Source organism: Mustela nivalis, assembly GCF_964662115.1.
Source record: "Mustela nivalis genome assembly, chromosome: 9".
Lineage (NCBI taxonomy): Eukaryota > Metazoa > Chordata > Mammalia > Carnivora > Mustelidae > Mustela > Mustela nivalis.
Genome location: NC_139028.1, coordinates 39,537,901 through 39,559,275, shown reverse-complemented (window position 1 = coordinate 39,559,275; position 21,375 = coordinate 39,537,901). Strand labels below are relative to the sequence as shown.

The following is a 21,375-nucleotide window of genomic DNA, read 5'->3' as shown; positions in this document are numbered from 1 at the left end:
GTTTCCTGTCTTGCTAATTTTGGCCATTCTAACTGGTGTAAGGTGATATCTCAATGTGGTTTTAATTTGAATCTTCCTGATGGCTAGTGAGGATGAATATTTTTTCATGTGTCTGATAGCCATTTGTATGTCTTTATTGGAGAAGTGTCTGTCTATATCTTCTGCCCATTTTTTGATATGATTGTCTTTTGTGTGTGTGTTGAGTTTGAGGAGTTCATTATAGATCCTGGATATCAACTTTTTGTCTGTACTGTCATTCAAGAGAGTTATTTAAAATCTATTGGTAGGCATATGACATAAATAGAGTAAAACTACTCTTAAACTCCAGTTTAGTGTGAGATGGGAATATTACAGAACAACATAGGGTATAAAATAAATAGATATTTTAATTCTACATAATCTATATCTTGCATGATAAATTGGAACAAGAATAGTATATGGGTATATCATTGGTATGCAAAGTCAAACCCCATTTTTTGCAGAAATATATTTTTAAGTAAGATTAAGTATTTTATAAGATTTTTAGAGTGACTGCCAGATTTATTCTGCAAAGAGGGTAAACATAAAATTACACACTCACACACACACACACACACACACATATATATATATATATATATATTACATTTTATGTAAAAATAAGCACTTATGAATACTTCTATATTACTAAAATTATCTTAGCACTTTTTATGAACTTCCCCCAATTTTCTAAACTAAGTATTATAATTATTTTATAGATGAATAAACAGAGCTGAAGAAGTCAGGTAATTAGCGAATACCACACAGCTGTTTAGGTGATGGTGAAAATATTCAAACACATTTTTGCATGGTATGAAGTCCATGACTTTTCTATGGTGCCACATTACCTTACATGTGCTCACTGAATTGAGTCTCACATGGTTCACAGAGGTCCCAGTTAAAACAAGAAGCTTGGTACTTACTAACATATCTCATTTATTCTGCTATGATCAGTGTTAGTACTACTGATATTATAAACTTTTCCTTCCACTAAAAATAAGAATTGAGTACTTGAATTTAAAAAAAAATCATTCTTCCTTCTCTACCCATTTTATACTTGATGTATCTTGGTATTTCTTTTTTTGTTGTTGTTGTTTTTTAATTTAAATTCCAGTTAACATACAGTGTAATATTAGTTCCAGGTGTTAAGTATAGTGATTCAACTCTTCCATACAACACTTGTGCTCATAAGAACGAGTGCACTCTTTAATTCCCATCACCTATTTTACCCATTCCCCACTACATAACCATCACTTTGTTCTATGTATTTTAAAGTCTGTTTCTTGATTTCTCTTTTTTCCTTTTGCTCATTTGTTTTAGTTTTTAAATTCTATATATGAGTGAAATCAGATGATATTTGTCTTTCTCTGACTGACTTATTTCACTTAGAATTATACCCTCTAGCTCCATCCATGTTTTTGCAAATGGCAAGATTTCATTCTTTTTAATGGCTGAGTAATATCCCATTATGCATGCGTGTGTACACACACACACATGCACACACACACACACACACCATTTCTATTTTATCCAGTCATCAGTAAATGGATGCTATATGGGTTGTTTCCATAATTTGGCTGTTGTAGATAATGCTGCTATAAACATTGGGATACATATATTCCTTTGAATTAGTGGTTTCATATTCTTTGGGTAAATACATAGTAGTTCAATTGTTGGGTCATAGAGTAGTTCTATTTTAACTTCTTGAGAAATCTCAGTACTGTTTTCCACAATGCTTGCGGCATTTTGCATTCCCAGCAACAGTACAAGACCATTCTGTTTTCTCCACACTTTCACCAGCACCTATTGTTTCTTGTATTTTTGATTCTAACCATTCTGACAAATGTTGCTTTTCTTTTCCCTGATAATGAAGAATGTTGAGCATCTTTTCCCGTGTCCTTTAGCCAGCTATATGTCTTTGAAAAAATGCCTGTTCATGTCTTCTGCCCATTTTTAATTGGATTATTTGTTTTGGGCTGTTGAATTTTATAAGTTCTTTATATATTTTGGGTACTAACCTTTCAACAGATACATCATTTGCAAATATCTTCTCCATTCCATAGGATGTCTTTTAGTTTTGTTGACTGTTTCCTTCACTGTGCAGAAGCCCTTTATCTTGATGGAATCCCAATAGTTTATTTTTGGTTTCATTTTCCTTGCCTCTGGAGACATAACTAGAAAAATGTTGCTATAGTCAATGTCGGAGAAATTGCTGTCTGTGTTCTTCTCTAGAATTTTAATTGTTTCCTGCCTCACATTTAGATCTTTAATTCATTTAGAATTTATTTTTGCATATGGTGTAAGAGTGGTCCAGTTTCATTCTTTTGCATGTTGCTGTCCAGTTTTCCCAGTGCCATTTTTGAAAAGACTGTCTCTTTCCCATTGGATATTCTTTCCTGCTTTTTCAGAGATTACTTTACCATAAAGTTGTGGGTCTATTTCTGTGTTTTCTATTCTGTTCTATAGACCCATGTGTCTATTTTTGCGCCAGTGCCATAATGTTTTGCTCACCATAGCTTTGCAATATAACTTGAAGTCTATAATTGTGATTCCTCTAGCTTTGCTTTTCTTTGTCAAAATTGCTTTGGCTATTCAGGATCTTCTGTGGTTCCATACAAATTTTAGGATTGTTCTATCTGTATGAAAAATACTGTTGATATTTTGATGAGGATTGCTTTAAATATATAGACTTCTTTGGATGCATACACATTTTAACAATATTTGTTCCCCCAATCCATGAGTGTGGGATGTTTTCCATTTTTTGTGTCCTTTTCAATTTTTTTAATCAGTGTTTTACAGTTTTCAAAGTACAGGTCTTTCATCTCTTTGGTTAGGTTTAATCCTAAATATCTTATGGCTGTGGGTGCAATTATAACTAGGAGTGATTCTTTGATTTCTCTTTCTGCTGCTTCATTATTGCTGTACTATAATGCAACAGATTTCTGTACTTTTTGTTGTCTGAATATTGTAGCTAGGACTTCCAGTACTATGCTAAATAACAGTGGTGAGAGTGGACATTCCTGTCTTTTTCCTGACCACAGAGGAAAAGCTTTCAGTTTTTCTCCATTGAGCATGATATTAGCTGTTGGTTTTTCATAAGTGACCTTCATTTTATTGAGAAATGTTCCCTTTTAAACCTACTTTGTTGAAGGTTTTTATCATGAGTGGATGTTGTACTTTACCAAATGCTTTTTCTGCCTCTATTGAGAGGATCATATGGTTCTTGTACTTTCTTGATTAATGTGGTGTATCACATTGATGGATTTGTGAATATTGAGCTAAACTTGCAACTCAGGAATAAGTCCCACTTGATCGTGGTGAATGATTTTTTAAATGTATTGTTGGATTTGGTTTTCTCATACTTTATTGAAGATATTTCTTGAGTTCCATTTAAGCAGTTTGTGTGCAGTCGCAAGTTTCTTCAGGTGATCCTCATAAATCACTTAGTTTTACTTTTAACAGTAAATTCCTAAATCAGCAGTTTCCACAAAACAACTGGTTTTTATTCTTGGAATTTGAAGTAATTCCTCCAGATGTATAGTTTTCCTATTTCTAAAACTAAATTTTTTAACTGTCTTGGGTTGCAAGGAAGTTATACTTTTTTTCCCATTTTTAACTCATTTTACTCTTTATATATTGTCACATTAAAATTGGCAGAACTCCCATTATAGATAGAACAAAAATCTGTCTTACAAGAAAAAATAGTGAAGGTTTCATAAAACTTAAGAGAAGTACCATGGTAACACAAGGATGGTGCAACAGTCTCAGATGACAGTGCCAAGGTGTTTGAGCAGGTAGGAAAAATGCTGCTGCAGGGACATTTGGCCTGAGACCACTTCTGTTTCCTAAGAATTTCCAAATATGCTTGGTAAGCAGATTACTTGTAACAGATGAAAATGGAGTAGGGTACCACTTCTGCAGAATAAATTCTGCAAGGTCCTGGGAAGTGTCTACAAATGTCATCCTGATAAATGGGTGCTGAAGATGTTTTTGCAATGGTAGTCCTATGACTAATACCCAGGGAAATTTTACCACCACTGAAATTCTTGGACCAAAAACTAAATGGCTACATATACCAAAGCTACACATTATGAATTTAAATGGTGCCATGTTAGGGCTTATGTTAGAACCAGACCAGGAAAAATTATTCCAGCAGAAGATCTTCATTCTTCTCTTCAGTCAAAAGATTAACAGGCTCCATCACCTCTCCAGCTGCCCTCTATTGCTCCAAGTCCTTTTCCAATTTTCCTGGAGAATCTTTTCCTTCTTTATTTTCTTTAACCAATAGAGCTCTTCTGGCTCTCTCTCATCCAGTTTTCTAATGATATAAGCACAAGTATGTTCAATTCCAGGGACAATGGTATATGAAATATCATTTACACATTTGTTGGTTATCTTAATAGCTTCATCCAAAGTAACAAAGGAAGTTTGAAGGGAAAATATTTCTATCAGTAATTCCACTGCTTTGACATAATTTCTCTTTAATTTAGCAAATTGTTCCCCACCTCTCGCTAAACCAGCTGGTTTATAACTGTCAGTTCCTTCACAGTAATGTTCAAATACTGGCAAAATAACACCTGATACATTATCTTTCTTAGCTAGAATCTTCACATAGGATTTATTTACATTTTGGATAACTGTGGTGTTGACATCCCCTGTTATGAACTTGGTGTCAGCAAGAGAAAAGGAAGCTTCTTCATCACTTCACCCATTAGCACTTTAGTCCCTATTATCTTCTTTAGGATCTGTTGAAAACAAAGAGCTAAGGCATCAGACATTTTCTTCAGGAGGTTTCAACCTGTCTGTACTCCTTTTAATCGAGACTTCATGATGGTCTGTGCCATGCATGAGGGAAAGATTTTTAATTTGGTCTTTGACCTACATTCTGATGGTGATTGTTCCACTCAGTCACCTGGCCAGGCATTGGTGGCTGCAACAATCTCCAGCCACAGGATCTTCCCCTATGGGTTCAGCTGTTTGTTGAAATTATAGTGTTTTTATTTCAGCTATTATAGTTCCTACTAGTCTTATGATTTTGGAAAATATCACTGAGTTTATCGCTAGAGTTAATTAACCAACAAACTAGAAATAGATTTACAAGGAAAAAATAATAATAAAACCCACACTTGTGGAAAATATCTAAGTAATCCATACTAAACAAAGAAGTCTGAACAAGTTGAGTTTTTAAGAAATAAATCCCTTCTGTATCCAGGAATTAGAATTGTTAAACTTTAAGATGGTAGGGCACTGACAAAGAAAAGCCAGTTTACAAAACTGAAAACTTCTGGGCAAATAAGTAAAACAGAAAAGGGGAAATATGGGAAAGTAATTAAATCAGGGATAACCAACATATTTTCCCCATTCTAATCTTTTATGCCCAAAGGATATGCATGCCTGAATATCTAACACTTGTATCTAACATGAATATTGGGCTCACAATAATTATCACAGTTAATTATTTTAATGATATTAATTTTAAAAGACATATTCCTATTTTACACTTGATCTTAGCCAAAAGGCCGAGAAGTGATTGGGCATATTCCTATTTTAAAATGTGTTTTTGAATTTTTCAAAAAACCCTATTATTCAAATTGGACTTTATCATAACATCTAGTTCACAGGCAGATTAATTTGAAGAGATTAACTACATGGAGGCTAAGATAATTATAAATGTAAATATATATAAATGTAATTATGAAACTCAAAACCACCTGATTTTTGCAGGAAATCCCTTATAAAATTATAAAGAGCATACATTTCAAATTGTTCTTGTACCATTTATATTGTTAGTATAAATCATACCAACATTTCTATTTTTTCAAAGAAATCAACTAAAAAATGTCTAGCCAAAAGTTTCATGCTACATGAACTCATACAAATGGAAGTTTGAAGATTTATTACAGTGATTATACCTCAACAGAGATAAATATATATTTTATGATTAGGATTTTTTTTTTTCTGAAACAGGTGAGCCATAGGGACAAACCTCCAAAGCAGAAAATAAACCATTTCAGTGTCTTTTGATAAATAGACAATATCCACTATTTCTATACAGTGCATGAAAATGTGACAAATAAATTACCTTCCTTAAATATTTGCATGAAGGATTAATGAGTATTAGTTAAGCCATAAAAGCACAAAGAACATTTATGAAAAGTTACATTGAGTGTAAGAATTTGAGTGGGAGAGAATCTTGTTACAATAGTTTATCTTACCTGAAGATTCTCTACTGCACCTATATGATAAATGTAACTTAAAAGCAACCAAATTTCCACATTTAACATGCAAAATTTAGGCAAATCACAACTCTACAGGGTTTTGTCCTCTGTGAGTTACTTACTAGAAGGGGGATAAATCATAAAACTCATATTTGTTTCCGTTAATATTTATGCTGCAATAAGTCTTCAAATTTGCACCATAAAACTTGCATAGCATTAAATTAAAAGACGTAAAGATATCTTAAAAATTCACCATCAGTAAAAAATATTGAGTGTTTTGAATACTTACCTTATGAATTTTCTTTTCCTTTCAATACATAGAACTTAATTAAAATTTAATTATTTTACTTGTGTGAAAATGACAAATACCTTTTGGATAGAAGATCATATTTTACTGAATAGCACAGAAAAATGAGAAAACTTTTTTTTTTTTTTTTTTTTTTAAATCTAGGTTTCCATTTTTCTCCCTTTGGAATATTACCCAGGATTAATGCTATCTACTCATCAAGCACTGCCATCTTGTGGACTCCTCTTGATTCTAGAAAATACTGGTTAATATAAAAATTATAAAATACGGGACTTTTGGGAGGTTAAATATTTGGAAAATTCTATAAATCTCAATGTTAGAGGAGATCCATGTTTGTAGTCATGCAGTAATATTGCTTTTACCCCTATGGACATCTGCATTTTAGGCACACTCTGCTGCTATTTTACAGCAGATTTCTGTGCCAGCAAGATATATTCTTACCATGTTACATAGTGAAGACTGGTGTGGCTCTCTGACAGTTTAATTAGGTTGTGACTCAATAAGAATATCTAGAAACCTGCTTTTGTCTGGTAAATGGAATTTAAGTTCTGCTTTGTTACTATGAAGCATCAAGGTTTTAATTTGTGAAATTAGATCCCATATCATATATAGTTCAACCTAATAAGTACTTGAAACCCCTATTAACCATGTTTTCTTTTTTTATTCAAATAAAAATTGATGTTTAATAAGAATTCTTAGTCAAATTTTGATTTCTGTATCTTAGTTTGCTCATCATAAAACTGAGTTACCTATCCTTGTAAGGATTACATAAATTAATATACATAGAGCACACTTTCTGGTACATACTAAGTGTTATACAAGTTTACTGGATGCTATTGGTGCCGAACCCAGATCTCCTTAACCTGCTTAATATGCCTATCCAGCAGCTACTCCTTCTCCAGAGAATTTCCCTTATCTAGGGAATTGTCTCCTTGCCCTTAGGGCACCTCACCTACCTCAGTTAGCAGCCTATATCCAAAAGGCTGAATATTTTTACCTTCCACTGCAGTACTCACCAATTCTGCAGTTAAATTTGTGTTCCAGAGTCACAAGTAGGATTAGTTTTAAACTAATCTCTGGCAGGAACCACATCTTTGCTTAGCTGATTTTTCCGCCTTACTGTTTCCTGCCTTTCTTAATTCCTTCTCCTGGGAACAACTCATCAATAAATTACATTCAAGTAATCTCCTTCTCAGATTCCGTTTCTACAAAACTGACCTTCACTGTTGTTATTATTATTACTAGGTGGTCTAATATTTTGATTTAATGAAAATAAATTTAAATTACCTTTGTTATGTCTAATGGATGGCTCATACAGTCCTCCAGTAATTCTCCATGCATGTCTTTTCTTTATGGTAAACTCTTGATAAGCACATTGAGTTGATCTTCCCAAGCAAAATTCTAAAGTACATATATTCTGTTGTTGATTAAGAGCTGGGATCTCTGGGCTTGACAGTGAATTGTGAAAAGTCTAGAGTGAATGCTTTTAAACCCAAAGTTCCAAGCCTAGGTTGAACTTGTGCCACTGACAAGCATACTGGTAAATAAATACTGGTCCCTGACCTGATGGAGTTTACAACTCAATAAAAATAATTTAAAAAGCCCTTAGCAAAGCAAGAAATTCAGGTTGCCTTTTGAAAAGAGTTAGCAATGACCTTTATATCTAGACACAGGGTTCTTGGGATTTAAAAACAAAAAGTCTGCTGCTGTGTGAAGCATTCCACAGAGAAAGTAAAAATAGCTTACTGTCACCCACGTGGTGTAATCGCTTGAACTCTATGACTTGGAATTCACTTACTCAGATTCATTTGAGTTACAGATCATGAAAAAATGACAATTTACTACTGTTTCTATTACAAAGTCTTTTCTTTATCTTTTATTTTGCTAAAGGTGTTTTGAGTTATATGCATATAAAATTTTATCTTGTCTTGGTGACATATTATAATGTTGAAGGAGCACTCTGCTGCTTCTGACTCTAAGTATTAAACTAATGAAAATACATGTCTCATAAATTTTTTTTGAAAAAAGGGGAATTACTACTTTGTTTTGTTCAACAAAGATAACTGAAATGTAGAGTAATAATACAACCTACCTTTGTACTGAAGCAATTTCATTTTTTTAAACATGACAAATGTTCTCTCGTATTCTTGACATCGTTAAAAATGTCTTGATTCCCTAAGCGCTAACCAAGTGTGGGGTAGACAGCTTTATTCTATTGTTATTCTCAGGATCTTTGCCTCTATCTATGTTTTATAGGTGAAACTCTTGACACTTGTAGAAATTAAATCCAAATGTACAAGGTTAAAGGTGAATCTGCACTGTATCGCACCCTGCATTACACCAGGTCATTTATCCTGACCTAACAGCTATTCTTACTGAATAGTTACATTGAACACTCTCATTTAAGTGGCTTACCATAGTCCTCAGCACAACATATAATGTAAAACTTACTATCCCATTTTATGGATAGTTAAACAGAGATTCAGAAAAATCAGAATGTAATAATTTAAGTGGCATAATATAATGATAAAATATAGATTTAGAGTGAGTTGGACAAATTTTAATTTTTCCTCTGATATGTAATGCGTCTTAATTTTCTACTGTTTCCTTTACCTGTTTGAACCCCAGACTTTTGATAATGAAGATGATTATAACAATAATAATAACTCACTACATCTAGTTCTGTAGTACTAACCTTACACAAAATACCTCATTTAACTTACAATTTCCTCCATTTTATAGATGAGAAGAGTAAAATTTTAATAAAGTTGGATAACTTGCCCAAAGATAGATAGTCGGTAGATCACACAGGCGTCTCTGAAATTCTGATCTTTGTGATTGTGAAGTCCATGGTCTAATTCACATGATTCTGCCTTCTAACAGAAGTGGGGTGATGGGGTTGGTGGGGTTGGAAAACAATGTAAAGTGTGTCTTTCATAGTAAAGTCTTAAGTCAGTTCCTTTCCCAGACCCTGGTAATATCTTAAGGAGTGTCTTGTATATAATAATTTGTCACTATTTAATTGTTGACACTTCCAGTTACCTTGACTCATCCTAAATCTATCAGCCAATATAATTTTTATATATGATCCATTTATAACTTAAACTGCTGAGTCAGCTTCCTCAACAAAAGGTCAGTGATCATGTCTAAGCACAGGAAAAATGATTGACAATCGTGGACGCTTTAACTTGAGAGAGAAGTTGGACCACCTCAAAATTTAATGTCCCTTAAATTTTGCCTAATTTACCTGGTAGAATAAATCATTAAAAAAAACTTCATAATAACTTTGTAAACATGACCTTTTGTCTTCTGTTCACAGACAATACATTCCAGACTGTTAAACTGCCTACATTATTTCTCAGTGTCTGTATTTAGCCTCACTTTAAATGCTATCTTTGCCTCATATTCTCAAGGCCAAATAAGTCTTGTCTTTTTACTGAGTTGAGTGCTATCGACCTACATACAATGCCTCTAATCCTCAACTGCAGTGTGATTTTGATCCCCATTCATTTATTAAAGTTGCCATTCAGTGATATCCCAATGTCAATCTTAAGTAACATTTCCCTTTATTTTATTGGGAATTTTTCCTTGTTTGACATTACTTAATCTTATGGAAAGATTAAATCATTGGCACCTATACCACTGCTTTTCTTTATTTCCTTGTAATCTTTCTAGCAGTCTCTTCTCTCTTACCCTATTTAATATTTTCTTACATTTATTTAGATGTTTGTGCTTCCTAGGGTATCTCCTCACTATAACCACCCCTCTTGATTTGTCTCACCTTCTTAATTGGATTCGATTATACCAATATACTGACAATTCTTAAATTTAAACTTCACCTCAGATTTCCTTTCCTGGACTTCAAACACATATTTGTCAGCTGCTAGAACGTCTTACCTAGATTTGCTTTGCAGACTTCCAACTTAAAAATGTGCTGAAAATGAAACAATAATCTTTCTCCCTAAACTAGTCTGACTTGGTGTATTTCCATTGAACCTCTTGTACCATCCTCTTCCCAGTCACTCAAGGAAGATATGGGTATTCCTGGACTAGTACTATTGGTCTCTTTCTTTGCCTTACCTCTGATATATTTCTTGGACCAACATCTTTCTTCCCATTTTTATGATCATGGTTCTGATTCAGATTTCTTCAGCCTTCACTTTTAGTATGCAATACCATCTTATTGTTCTCTCCTGCAATTAAATCCAAACTTTGCAGAATCACCAGAATAACCTATTAATGTATGTATCTATATCAACCCTTTCTTGAAAAACATCCAGTGGTACCATATTACATATAAGATTGACCACAAGCTTCTTAATATAAGATACACACACCATGTTAATCTTTGTTTAATAATTTGGATTTGCCTCTAATCTCTCCAACCTCTTCTCTTACCACTCCTTTTCTTGAAATTGTTAGTCCAATAACACAAAACTGTTTGCGGTTGTCCAATACCATCCAATCCTTGTGTGAATGAACCTTCTCTTGGCCTCTTTATTCAAATATACGCTTGCCTTATCAATTTCTCTAATACCAGATATTATATCAAATTTTATTTGCCAAAATTTGGGGCACCTGGGTGGCACAGTGGGTTAAGCCTCTGCCTTCAGCTCAGGTCATGATCTCAGGGTCCTGGGATTGAGCCCCACATCTGGCTCTCTGCTCAGCAGCCTACTTCCCTTCCTCTCTCACTGCTTGCCTTTCTGCCTACTTGTGATCTCTCTCTCTCTGTCTGTCAAATAAATAAATAAAAATCTTTAAAAAATTTTTTAAAAATAATTTGTATTTGCCAAAATTAAAATCCTAATTTTACTCCACCCATATCTCCAAAGAACTGCTACAGACTACAGTCTGTCCATTTTAGTAAAAGCAAATACATTCTTCTAGTTGCTCAGTGAATCAGGCCCCAAACCTAGATACTTGAGTACTCTTTTTGTCACATTTCATAATGAATCCCTTAGCAATTCCTGTCAACTCCCCAATCACATTTTTACCAGAAACAATACTGTCACTACCATCACCACTCTATTACTAATCATTTCTTTCATGGCTTTTTTGAAAATAGTCTCTTAGACTAATGGGCATTATTCCTCCCGCTTCTCCTCTGTATGCCTGCTTTGTCCTCACATTGTCTTTCTCTACCCACTAGTCAGAGAGAACTTTTGAAACATAAATTCACACGTTCTTCTCACCTCTATCACTTTCTCTCTTAACATGCTTTAGTTTTCTTCATTGCACTTATCACCACTTGACATACACTTGTGTGTTCCTGGTTTCTTCCCACTAAAATGAAAACTCCATGAGACCACAGACTTTCTTTATCCCCCACTTAGAAAATTGCCTGATCTACTGTGATTCTCAACCAATATTTTTGCATAAATGAGTAAGTGAATGTAACGTAGGTGTCTCTTATTTCAGGTAGTTTTCATTGCTTAGCATGGTTGCTTAAGTACCCCTCTCCAATGCTTTCTTTACAAAAGAGTACATATCTCCATTTCTTTATTCCATATTGAGTGATAGGCTTGGGTAAATCTCTCACTAGGTTGATCTTTGAGAATGAGAAACTATCTCTCTCATCTTTTTCATTTCAGTAGTATCATAGTGCCAATCATCCAACACACATTTAACACACTTTGGAATTGAATGGATGGATGGATGGATGGATGATGGATAAATGTTAAACAGCCTTTAGAAACATTTAAAATCTTCTCAGAATCATTAAGAACAATAGTCATTTGAACATATAATACTAAATTATATAGCTATCTGGATCAAATATATATGGCCTTGCAATACATCTAACACAGTAAATAATTTGCTCTTTGAGATTTAACTGTTAGTAAAATAATCTGTATATTTCAACAATAAATTTTGTGTATTTTCAGAGATCATCTATAGCTGGGTATTTAATGAGTTCCCTTCCTTTGTGGTGGAGGACAGCCGGCGGTTCATTTCCCAGGAGACAGGCAATCTGTATATTTCTAAAGTCCAGTCATCAGATGTTGGCAGCTATATTTGTCTGGTGAAAAACACAGTGACTAATGCTCGAGTACTTAGTCCTCCAACGCCACTCACTCTACGTAATGATGGTAAGTTGCATGGCCTGGATTAAAATGGTTAGCCACCTCAACTGTGAAAAATAAAGATGTATTTCTAAACATGTAAGCCTAATACAAATGTTTTTTAATTGTCATATTTAAGCATTCTATGTTTTTAGTCTGAGATTATGTATACCTTAGAATAAAAGTTTTGACATAAGAAAGTGATGATTTTTTGTTGAGAACTATTAACCATATTATCCTAATCCCAAAGAAAGAGGGAGCCTTTGAAAAGATGAATTGTAATAAAGCCTTCAGTTTTTTCTTTGTTCTTTAGTGCCTCTATATAACATATGTGTATGAATTGCAAGCATTTTATAGGTTCACTTTTCATTACTTTTTTATGTTAGCTACCTTCAAACTGAATGTTCAGCTTTTAATACTTCATGGTATAGCTATAATTGTTATTAGTACTTTTCCAATAATAGAAGCAGTTGAAAACTTAAATTTCAAGTGCAATTCATGCAGAAATTATGATTCTATAATTATAGGTATTGCCATCTATCTAAAGTATCTTCAAATTTAAACACCTCATTTGTAGTTACAGACATTTACAGTTAAGCATTGCATTAAAGAAGTCAAGTGCTGTATTAACAGTTGATATATGATATGTATCTTGCTCTGTCATGCAATGAAAAATCCATGAAGTGATTAAGAAGTGAGCTTGAGAATCCTGATTGATTTTCAAGCTTAAAAAATAATCTATTTCAACATTACTCTTTTATATGCTTAGTTTTAGAATATATGCTGCAGCACCTTACACTGAGTTTCATCACAGGATTTTTGCTGACTATACAGTTTCTCATTTTATATATTTGACACATATCTACATGTACACATATATAATATATATCCTATCTGGTAAAGAGTACACATACAATATCTAGTTTAGAGATAAAGAAGCCAATATTAGAGACATGAAGGGACCTGCCAAAAGTCACATAGCTAGGTAATACCATGGAGGAATAGCTGGGAAAGAAGAATGGAAATTGGGAAACCAATTCAAACTATTGAAGATCGCCAGCTGAGAGATGATGAGGTGCAGAATGAAAACACTGGTAGTTGCATTGGAGAGCAGGAAATATGAGGGATATTGAAGAGGTAGAATTACTAAAATTTAATAATTAATTAAATATCAGACTCTAGGAGGAAGTTTTGACACAGTTCGTGAACTGTGTGAAGATTCTCTTCAAAAGAAGAGATAACATAGATAAAGAAAGGGATTGAGGATTTGGTAAATGTGAGGAATTCAGTTTTTAATATAATGAGATGGAGTTTTCTTGGGAAATCCATGTGGAAATATGTGGTAAGTATTTAGATATATATGTCTAATATATATAGAAGAGTGCTAGGCTAAAGAAAGATATTTAAAATTCATCATTGTGTATTCCCTCACTGTAGTTAAAGCTATGACTGTGAATATATGGTGTCAACATCAAGATTATATGAAAATGTCCATAGGGTGAAAAGAAAAATGGAACTAGATATGATTTTTTAAATTTACCTAGTTAAGAGCTTAGAATTAAGGTGATTTTCTATAAACCATTGCCATAATGTTTCTGAGCATCTTCTCAGTAATTCCTTAAGAATTTAAAACATCTTTACCTAAAATTGTAAAAATTTGCTGACTAGCAAATAAATATTTCCACTAACACTATCCATTTATGTAAGAATGTATACTTGGATAGTGACTGAGGTTGACAAGGGTTGTCTTATTTTCACAACATTGGTCTAAACATTACACTGACCATCATGAGAGAAAGTAGTGCATATATAAATCAGAATCCAAAAACAGATACTGTTTTCACTAGTACTTTAAAAGTTCAGTACTCAGGCCCAGATGTATTCCTTAACTTTATCTTTTGTCTTCCATGGTCCAACATTTCAAGAATAATATAAAATAATTTTTATTGTTATTTAAACTCCCTTGCCCCTCTGTCTTCTATTGCTATTATTTGGAAAAACTTCAACATAGTTGAATTCAACTATGCCCTTAATCTGTGACTGCCTTGAGAATCTGAGATTCGATTCTGAGATTTGATCAAATCTGAGATTTGATTCATGATTGCCAAATTCAAATGGACCTTCAGGAGTGTCTCTCAATCTTATTAAGTTTCTGTGGATGGCTAACTTCCCAAAGAAGCATCTCTGTTTTCCTTAAACTGGACTGCCCCATCACCAACATGTCACAAAAACTGTATGTTACAACATTCATCTTCCTACTAACAAAATTAAATCTAACTACATCTGATTCATACTGTTTCTTCTCGCAAACTATTTCAATAGAATTGTTATACTGTCCCTTCACCTAATAGCACCAATCCCTCCATTCTTAACTCTTTCCTTTGGCCTTTACAGTACATTACACTGTTTCATATATATCTAGTACTATGTCTATTAAACTAATATTTTTTATACTAACTGAATTTACTGATGCAGTTGACATTGTTGACTGCTTTTTTTCTTTGATGAATATTTGTATTTTAAAAAATCATTTGAGCAGTACTACATGAAAGACTTAATAAAGCCAATAAAAAGTAAAATGAACTGTTATATTAAGGTTAGTATTTAAATTAAAAAGAACCAGTTGGGAAAAATTTTCTGAATTTCAATTTTATCATTCAGTGACAGTTTTATTTAAAATTTTATAAGAGGAGTTTGAAAATTCACATGGATTCTTTCTGTGAATGACCTAGGGTTATTGTTTCCTTTGTGGATTACTTTTTCCTTCACCCTTTCTACACTACATTTATGTCCTTTTGTCTGCTACTTCTACTGTTACACTTTTACAAGTGTTCTAAACTTTTCCATGGAATAACTGTAAGGAAGGGCTGAAAATTAAATTTACAAATTATTACTGTAAATTGTTATTTACAAATTATTATTATGTAATTATCACTCAATATCATATTGCTACAGGTTTTTAACCTATTCTTAGATGTGTGTGCTATACTAGATGTGTTTTTAATAAGTGAAACTTTGAATATAACAAGGAAAATTAGGCAAGGCTTTGATACACATTCAAAGTGTATCAGAGATTTTGATACACTTTGAATGTGGGTTTTCTTTTTTTCAAAGATTTTATTTATTTATTTGACACAGAAAGAGAGCACAAGCAGAGGGAGCAGCAGGCAGAGGGAGCGGGAGAAGCACACTTCCTACTGAGCGGAGAGCCAGATGGATGTGTGGACTCGATCCCAGGACCCTGGGATCATGACCTGAGCCAGAGGCAGAACTCACTGAACCACCTAAGCACCCTCATTTTTTTTTTTTAAATATTGAATGTAGATTTTTCTTAAAATTCCAGATACAATTAATAGTTTTAATAATATTGTCGAAATATAAACACAAGTCATCACAAAACAAATGGTAAATGAAACCATCAGTCTGGTAAAGAAAGTCCATGAGAAAAGTATGATATAGACATGAACTGAAGAACAAATCTTGCATAATCCAAATTGCTTTGGAAGAGTAAAGAATAAAAATCCTACAAATACAAAAGATAATGAGAGGTCGGAGAAGTCATAGGAAAAACAGAAGTGTAGCATCAAGAAAGCCAGTGGAAATGAGTATTTGAACAAGATGTGAGTGTACAGCTCAGAATGGTGACTTGGTACATGTATCTGTTGCCTGTTCCCTTTCTGAGACCTTACAAAAAATCCGAATCTTTAATGAGAATGCTGGAGAGAAAGTATTACATTAACAAATGAGACATTTTGATACATTTCTGGGAAAATAAGGAAGGATGTGAATTAAAGGATTAAATAGATGGAGAAGACTATAACTTAAAGTTTAAAGGATCTAAAGAAGGGACCAAGGACCATGGGCCTAGAGGAAGCCTAGGAAAAGCTTTAAAATCAAAGTTAGTTTTGAAGGGGGGCATAAGAGTGAGCAAAGAGGGATTAAAATATGAATGAAGAACAACTGTTTCAATGCAATATTGGAATCCCCCTCCTTCCCTATACAATATGCAAAAAGAGCAAAGGACAGATCTCTTAATAATATAAGTGAACTTTTCATGCAAGGTTGAAGTAGTTACTATGATAATGATGTACAGTATAAAACCTTCTTATTCTGACATTTGAGTGTCTGCAGCCTGAAAACCAGTTCCATGCCCTCATATCAAAACAGACCTGTCAACACATTCATCTAGATACCCCCCACCCCTACCTCGGAAAGGAACAGATTGTATAGTTAACTCTCACCAACTTTTAAGCTTCTCCAACTTTACATTTATATGCAATCTAAGAGTTTTTATTAAAAAATTACTGAGCTTTCTGAGTGGTTATAGAATTCATACCAGAATAATGTGTAAAAAATAGGAAAATTTTAATATTACTCCAAGAGAGGCACAGATTAGACTGAAATCATTTTTAATTCAAAACTTTCATATCACTATTTGATCTCCCCTCAAAAAGAAAGTAATTGAAAAGTATATTCATAAGAAGTATATTCATAAGAAGGACATATTCCTGAATGTTTTCCCAAGTAGTATATTTCCCAAAAGTATATTCATAAGAAGTATATTCATAAGAAGGACATATTCCTGAATGTTTTCCCAAGTAGGTGGCATAAATTAAACACTTAGTCTGAAAATAAAAATAGAATACAATTGTGGTTGGATCCATTTATTGTAGCACGGTCAACTGCAATTCCTGCTGCGTTTTACAAACCTCTCTATGCAGAGACAGGCATTGTAATGGATATTTCTGCAAACTTTGCAAACACCTCTGCAGGGGTTTGAATATAAAAATTACATTTAATCTGCTGTGACCGTACAGTTAGTTATGAAAATCATTTCAAGAACATTGCATTTTTACACTTCTCTGGAAAAAGAAAAAGTAGACCTTTCTAAAAATAATAGAAGCTATATACATAGGCACAGTATTTCAAGTACAACTATAATTTTACTTTATAAAATGTATTATTGTAGAATGCATGGTCATAGCTAGGTTTTTCTTAAAGCTTTCTAAAGCTTGAAACAAAATTTGCTTTTAGGTAGTTAATTGGAATGTATCCCTCAGAGGAGTGAGGGATGGGTTGGACATGAAGCATGAAATAATGTAATAGAAAGTTGCATTATGGAGATGACCACTTCTATAGGCCACTGGAGCTTGATCCCACGGGACCAGAGCCTTATGAAATGCACTCAGGGCAGTCTTCTTGGTGGATACATCATTGACCTTTCATCTCCCAGTCCCTGAAAGTGGCACCAAAAGCAGTTAACTCTGCACTTGCACTGCTGTCCTCAAGCTGCAACTCTGTGAAACTTGTTGCTCCTGCACAAACTGGTTACAGGAGTAGTTGAGTGATATGGCCAAGATTATTTGAACTGGCATGTAGTAGGGGTCTAAAACGTAGATGGTGAAGCTTTAGACCTGAAGTGCATGAATGACGTGATCAGTTTCCCTCTGCTGACCCTGTGTGAAGTCATCCTCACACATTCACAAATGTATATCTCATACCAACTATGTGTTAGATAATTTGTGAGGTACTAAGGATTTAATAGAGGACAAAACAAATACAGTAATAATTCTCTTATAGTTATGAGGGACAATAATACCCTAAATACTGAATGTAACTTGCATCCTAAGATCTGCTTGTTTTCACTGAGTGCCCCCGAGGCCAGTGTCATATTATCATTTCATTAAAACCAAAACAAACAAAGCTTTTATGAGTAACACCAATATTTGCTAAAAGTTTGGAGGATAATTAGTGAAGTTCTAGCTTTCATAGTAAAATTTATTGAACACTCCCCTTTAAACTACATCTTTCTTTTGCCAAATTTTTATTCCTCCAGCTGCCACATCTCTTCCTCAAAACATTTCTACCTCTCCCACAGCACTGTTGCCTCTAGTCTCCCTTCAGGGTCTAGCTAATCCTCTCTTAATTATGACTATTTCATACTTTTATTTCTCCTCTCATCTGTGTCCTAGTCCAATTTTGAAGATTTTTTTAGCTGATTTTATTTTTGTGTAATCAACATTTATGTTAGTTACTACTCATGTAAGACATTGTTCTAAACACTTTATAAGTGTTAAAGGACAGAAAATATATAAAAGCAAATGTTAACTAAATGTTTTTACTGATATCATATAAGATATTAAACACATTACTAGGGATAAAGAAAATAACCATACTCTGATAACAAGTTTAAGTCTTTGAGAAGATATGGCAAAGCATCTTCTTACTATCCATTATGTACAGGATCAGGCTACTCATTTCTCTTTCAGTACAGATGGGATCTTTTCTTATAAGATATCCTTCCTTCCTAAGGTAGAATTCTCTCAGCCACCTCCTCTAGGGCTATAATGGCTCCACAATGGCAGAAAGAGTATAATAGAAAAAGAAGAAAGAAAGAGAGAAAGAAAGAAGAAAAAAAGAAAGAGAAAAAAAGAAGAAAGAAAAGGGACAGAAGAAAGAAAGAATGAATGAACTAAAGAAAGGGAGGGAGGAAGAAATGGATGGAGGAAAGGAGGAAGGAAAGAAGAGTGAAAGAAAGAACAAATGAATTGATCCATGACCCTTTTCCCATCTTTGGAGTTGGAGAATGCAGTAGGGGGAAGGATAATTGAAGAAATAACTTGAGAAAGTGAGTAGGAATGGATTCAGAGTGCTTACAGAAAGATTGACCTTTGTTAGAAAATTTATCACTTGTCAGTGAGAAGAAAAGTAAAAAGACTGTAGATACAGATAACCTACTATTTGTTGGTGGGAAATCTGATGACTTTTTTTATTGAAGTACAATTAATATACAGTGTTATATTAGTTTCAGGGTATAATATGATGATTCAAAAACTCTATACATTTCTCAGTATTTATCAAAACAAGTGTACTCAATCTTTATTTCACCCATTCCTATCTACATTTTTTTTTTTATGAGCTACAGGCAAAGTCATCAGGTGAGAATTTATGTGTGGACAATAGGTTTATTTTTAAAACAAGAATCGAGTCAACAAGGAAATTATACACAGCTCCATTAATTTACTACTGAATAATTAAGATCCTATGAGCAATGCAGGGATAAAAAAAAATGGCATGCCCTTGAAGACTGTGGTAGGCTAATTCTAATTCCTAGAAACTTTAAATGTTACTTTTATGGTAAAGGGACTTTGTAGATGTGACTAAATTAAGGAACTTGATATGGAAATATTACCCTTGATTAGCCTGGATCACTCTAGATAATTAGTGTTAGCCCTAAATGTGGTTGCCAATGTTCTCATAAGAGGGAGACAAAGGGAGATTTGAGCACAAAAGCGGTGAGGACAATGTGATGATGGAAGCAGAGAATAGAGAGATGTGCTTTTATAGCCAGGAGCTATAAAAGAAATACAGCTCAAGAATCCAGAAAAGGCAAGGAAATTATTTTCTCTAGAGCCTCCATAGGGAAGATAGTCCAGCCTTCAAGAGGGACCACCTTAATTTAGGCCAAATGAAATTTTAATCTTCAGATTATAAACTTCTGACCTCTAGAATTTAAAAGACTGTGTTAACTTTAAACTACCAAATATTTTGTTAAGGCAATCATGGAAAACTAATACAAAGAGCAAACAGAAATCTAGAGAAAAGTACTTTTCCTTGTCCTGTGGAATATTTGTGGTTTCTGAAGCAGTATGTGAGAGCTGTCTTATTCCTGTTTGCAAGAGTTGATGGTGTACCTCTCTTCACTTCTTGGTAGCTTGATATTTTTGTTCACAATTTTCGACTTAAGGATAGTTCCTAGGGGACTTAGAAAGCTTGTGAGAAGAGCACTCCTACTCCCATATATTTATATATGTGAAGGAAACTAAATAATATTAAGGTTTTATGTCAAATTCTGTAGGAATATAGAAACTTACTTGGCTTTTTTAACATTTTTTTAAAGGTTTTATTTATTTATTTGACAGACAGAGATCACAAGTAGGCAGAGAGGCAGGCAGAGAGAGAGAGGAGAGAAAACAGGCTCCCCATTGAGCAGAGAGCCCGATGTGAGGCTCTATGCCAGGACCCCAGGACCATGACCTGAGCCGAAGGCAGAGGCTTTAACCCACTGAGGCACTCAGGCGCACTTATTTGGCTTTTATTAATCTTTTATTTATTTTGCTGTATGTCCCTCTGGAAAGCTTATCATCTTGATACTCTTTTTTTTTTTTAAGATTTCTTTTTTTTTTAATTTTTTATTTTTTATAAACATACATTTTTATCCCTAGGGGTACAGGTCTGTGAATCACCAGGTTTACACACTTCACAGCACTCACCAAAGCACATACCCTCCCCAATGTCCATAACCCCACCCCCCTTCTCCCAACCCCCCTCCTCCCAGCAACCCTCAGTTTGCTTTGTGAGATTAAGAGTCACTTATGGTTTGTCTCATTCCCAATTCCACCTTGTTTCATTGATTCTTCTTCTACCCACTTAAGCCCCCATGTTGCATCACCACTTCCTCATATCAGGGAGATCACATGATAGTTGTCTTTCTCTGCTTGACTTATTTCACTAAGCATGATACGCTCTAGTTCCATCCATGTTGTCGCAAGATTTCATTTCTTTTGATGGCTGCATAGTATTCCATTGTGTATATATACCACATCTTCTTGATCCATTCATCTGTTGATGGACATCTAGGTTCTTTCCATAGTTTGGCTATTGTGGACATTGCTGCTATAAACATTCGGGTGCACGTGCCCCTTTGGATCACTACATTTGTATCTTTAGGGTAAATACCCAGTAGTGCAATTGCTGGGTCATAGGG

General features: G+C 33.9%; 1 protein-coding gene and 1 pseudogene across 2 annotated transcripts in view; one reads left to right on the top strand and one right to left on the bottom strand.

Annotated features, from left to right (window-relative positions):
• CNTN5 (contactin 5) overlaps nucleotides 1–21,375 on the top strand; it is a 782,527-nt gene that overhangs the window by 370,944 nt on the left and 390,208 nt on the right. Inside the window, exon 6 of the mRNA XM_082683339.1 lies at nucleotides 12,432–12,635. Within this exon, the coding sequence (XP_082539465.1) occupies nucleotides 12,432–12,635 (204 nt within the window). The remainder of the gene's footprint in view (nucleotides 1–12,431; nucleotides 12,636–21,375) is intronic.
• Nucleotides 4,163–7,635, bottom strand: LOC309841237 (V-type proton ATPase subunit D pseudogene; annotated as a pseudogene). The gene is made up of 2 exons: nucleotides 7,560–7,635; nucleotides 4,163–4,903 (listed from the first exon to the last, which is right to left on the bottom strand). The product of its transcript is annotated as a V-type proton ATPase subunit D pseudogene (transcript).